The following is a 4,195-nucleotide window of genomic DNA, read 5'->3' as shown; positions in this document are numbered from 1 at the left end:
TTTTCAATTCCACTTTTACGTTTGACCTCCCCCTGATACATCTTTACAAACTTTTTATAAACAATTTGCACAAGCGCATTCACATCTGCTGCACCCACTTCTAAGCACAACTGATTAAATCCATCACTGTGCAGGGAAGAGTGTTTGCACATTCAATCGATTATTCGTTAAAAATTGTTAACTTCTTTTGTGCGTTACTAGCTTCATAATGGGGTTAACTATCTACACAATTTTGATACGTGATTATTGCATGGTTAGTTATACAACCACTTCACCAATATTAGGAATAATCGTTAAGGAGTTTTTTTGTACATTATGCTGTTTTAAGCAGTTTTCCTATTTTTTTCGATTTTTCTTTTCCCAAATGAACCATAATTTAAGTTACACGATACATCATTTTTTTTTACCCTATTACTAATAGGGGCAACATATCAGTTCTATCCTTATTCTTCTTAACTTCCTTTGCTTGAAACATTTGCTATTCTTCTCCAGAATATCTTAATTTTGTTAATTATTCTGATACGCTATACGTATTCGTTTATTTTGCGATATTACGTTTGGGGGGTTCCCTCTGCGACTTGGTAATTCTTGCATATGTTTTTCTAGCATGGAGTGCGTAATATTAAGTCTGTTCGATCTTCCTCTGTTTAACCAAGTTCCGACGGGGGTAAACTAATAAATAAAGAAAAAAAAAAAAAAAACAGTAGAAATATATTTATGTTGCTATTACTAATTTAGAAGGCGAAGAAATTATCATTATGAATAAACACTTCTCCAGTCTTATAATGCAGTGCATACCTTGTAAAAGACGAAAAACGTGCAAAGTATTCCCATTAACGTAAAACCCAATAACACAACACTGTAGAAGGGATCGCTGAAAATTTCTCCAAAGGAATAACCTGTTAATTTTCTTTGCCGAATAATTAAATCTTTTCTGTTTATTGTTACACTTTTAAATATTTCATCTACGCTTTTAATGAGCTCTTCACCGTTGCAACTTAATTCAGTAAGTAACTCTGAAGGATAGTAACTTTTATCACATGTAAAATATTCTTTGCAATACTCAGAACATTCTTTGAGATCAGAAAAGCACGAGCAACAACTTGGAACGTATTTCTCGTACAAATTTCTTATGTAATTAAGATATTCACAATATAAATTGTATTTCTCTACTAATTTATTAGTAGTAATAGAGTTCTTAATTTTTTGGTAATATTTAAAATAATAATACAAATGCTTCTTTTCCTTTAAAATATCTTTGCTATCATAGGGATTATAATGAAATAAACACTCATGAATATTTAAACGATACATAATACGATATACTATGCTAAGAAAATTAAGAACTGCAGGATTGTCCTTAATGTAATAATTATTTTTTCCAAACAAATTCCATATGTGATCAGATAACCAATAGTAAAAATGCTCACATGCTTCAATTCGTTCTTGTTTCTGCTTTTTAGAAATATCTTCTAAATTTTTTGAAGTTTTCACACATAAAGCCTTTGTTCCAGGAAATTTTTTCTCTAAATCACATATGTCACTACAGTATTTTTTATAATCTAATATTCCGGATTTATTGAGTTCTTCATATTCGTCTAATACATTTAAGTCTTTTAATAGGATATGCTGAACATTAAACATAAATAATGGAACATATATATAATGAAATGGGGATTTTTAAAAAAGACTTTTGTAATCATGTTACGCATATATTTTGTTCTTCAAAGGGGTAATTATAAAAAATCATTTTAATAATATATTGTAACATATTTATCCGTATTTAGGAAATTTACAATCTCAAGTTCGTTACGGTTTTCGTCACATGTTTTTACTGCTTCATACATTTTAGCCTCCTTTTTAGTAGCTTTAATTTCTTTTCCATCCTGTTCAGCTTTCTGTGAGTTTATTGTTGATGGATTGAATTTTGGTAGTGGTGGTAATTTTACATTTCTGCATGATGCAGAATTATATTGATCATATGTGTATAAATGACTAAATTCTCTTAATGCCTTGTAAAATTCTGTATCATCTTTTTCAGGATATTTCTCTATTGCTTCTTCAATTTTCTCAACGCAATTTTTTGCATACTTCTCACATTCATCTTTCTTTCTCCATGTATCAAAATTTCCGTTTTTAATTTTACTATAATTATAATGCAAATTATATAGGATATCCATTTTTTCCCATTCACCTGAAAGAATATATTGTAGCTTACCATCCAATTTATTATCATTATCAAAAATAGATTTATATTCGTTCAAGTAAGTGAAAAAACTACTTATAAAATTATGTTCCTTATTTTTCTCTCGTAATTTTTTATTTAACCAGAAGTTTAAAAATTTATAATCATTTGTATCCAAAACTGTCTTTGTATTTGTATCGGAAGACATAAAAATAAATAATCTTATAAAATCTTCACAAATTTTTGCAGCATCGTCATCCCATTCGCTAGGGCTTTTTTCACTATTCTTGCATATGTAATTAAGCCTATCCATATCACCCAAAGTTTTAGAATTTGTTTCATTCTCTCATATATATGTAATTCATCAAAAATATGGTACTATAAATAAAATATATAAATACACAAAATTTATAAAACTTTTTTAATTGTACTATTTTAGAGAAAAGTGTTACATAAAATGAAGAGATACTTTTCTATTCATTTATTCAAGAACTCTTACTTTTGTGTTAATTTTACTGTTATCTGAAAGCAAATGTCCAAGTTTATTCTGATGAAATGTACTCTGAGATTTACGACCAACAACAGTAGGTCCTGAATATTTAGATCTTCCATCATAAGCCCTTTGATTCTGTGGTATACAATTGATTTTGTGACTTTTTTCGGTTTCTTCCCAATAAGGAAAACATCGTTTGAATTCAACCAATTTTACCACATGTTTATCATAATTTTGTTTAAATAGTTTTAATTCCTCACACAGAGTACTATTATTAAAATTATCTTCATTATTACAAATTAATTTTATTATATGTTGCAATGCACCCACGTACGTATTCGCAAAAATCAGCATATTGGTCTTCAGATATGTTGCTAATGTTACCTTTGTTATTAATATGTTCATTAAAATTGTATAATTTGATTATATTCTCAAATTCGTTTTCGTGCAATAACCACTCAAAACCACATTTATACGTCTTATAAATATCTTTATTAAATTTATTCGTTAACTTTAAGACATTTCTCATATCGTCAAAAGTATAGCCTGGTTTTTTCTTATAACATATAACCAGTTATTTAATTTTCTACATTTACTCCTAGTAGTAGCATTATCATCACCAGAACTTTTTAATTCTGTTAAATTCCTTAAAAATTTTCCACAAAACACAGGACGGTTTGCATTATAATTAGCTAAATTAGCGTGAATACTAGGGTAATACGTTTTATATTTATTAACATCTTCATTGCTTAATCCTCTGTCCAAATTATCTATAAGCCATTTACCCAAAAAGGAGTACTAAAAAAATATGAAGACCAAAACAATATATAATCTCATAATTTCTTACTTTAAAAGTAACATTCTTTTTTTTGTCATTTCGTGGTAAATACAATATTCAAATAAAATGATATATTAATATATGTTATTATTAAAATTAATATAGTACTTGATTCAATATTTCATTATATTCCGTCATTCAGCATTTATCAGGAAAATGAATGAAAAATAATTGATTCTGTATATCTACATATCATTCTTTATGGAAAATGAGAAAATAACTTCGTTTTTACACTAGTTACCCTTTTTTTTTTTTTTTCATAATTATAAAACATACATACATATATGTATAAATAAAATGATTTCTAACGAAAATTTAGCTTGCGATAAAATACCCATTACGTTTATTTTTAATATATTTTTCGAAATAATTACAACCCCTTAGTAGATAGCCAAGCGATTATTAAATTATTTAGGGGCACAAGACTTACACTTTAATAAATACAAAAGTAGATCACTAAATATATTTAGTCTATTTTAGTATGGAAAGAAATAATACAAAATAAACCCTCTTTATATTCTTTGCTAACAGATAGCCTGTTGGAAAAAATAAAATTTTAACAATAAAGGTATCATTAAATGGCATGTGCAGAGTAATGCTGTATAAACAAGTGGAACTATGACAAAAAAAAAATAAAATAATCCAGTTATTAAAAATAGTTTAATTGCACCGTTGTTAA

At 27.3% G+C, this 4,195-nt stretch overlaps 2 protein-coding genes across 2 annotated transcripts; both read right to left on the bottom strand.

Moving 5' to 3' along the window:
- Nucleotides 1–780: 780 nt before the first annotated feature.
- Nucleotides 781–2,180, bottom strand: PCYB_074410 (hypothetical protein; the record flags this gene model as incomplete). The annotated part of the gene is made up of 2 exons (XM_004221839.1): nt 781–1,629; nt 1,797–2,180. 2 exons carry the CDS (start codon nt 2,178–2,180, stop codon nt 781–783), a joined length of 1,233 nt encoding a protein of 410 aa, XP_004221887.1.
- Nucleotides 2,181–2,680: 500 nt separating this feature from the next.
- On the bottom strand, nt 2,681–3,207 carry PCYB_074400 (VIR-like CYIR protein; the record flags this gene model as incomplete). The annotated part of the gene is made up of 2 exons (XM_004221838.1): nt 2,681–2,851; nt 3,013–3,207. 2 exons carry the CDS (start codon nt 3,205–3,207, stop codon nt 2,681–2,683), a joined length of 366 nt encoding a protein of 121 aa, XP_004221886.1.
- Nucleotides 3,208–4,195: the final 988 nt, after the last annotated feature.

The sequence above is a fragment of the Plasmodium cynomolgi genome, chromosome 7 (assembly GCF_000321355.1).
Source record: "Plasmodium cynomolgi strain B DNA, chromosome 7, whole genome shotgun sequence".
NCBI lineage: Eukaryota > Apicomplexa > Aconoidasida > Haemosporida > Plasmodiidae > Plasmodium > Plasmodium cynomolgi.
This window is presented reverse-complemented; position numbering and strand designations above follow the sequence as displayed.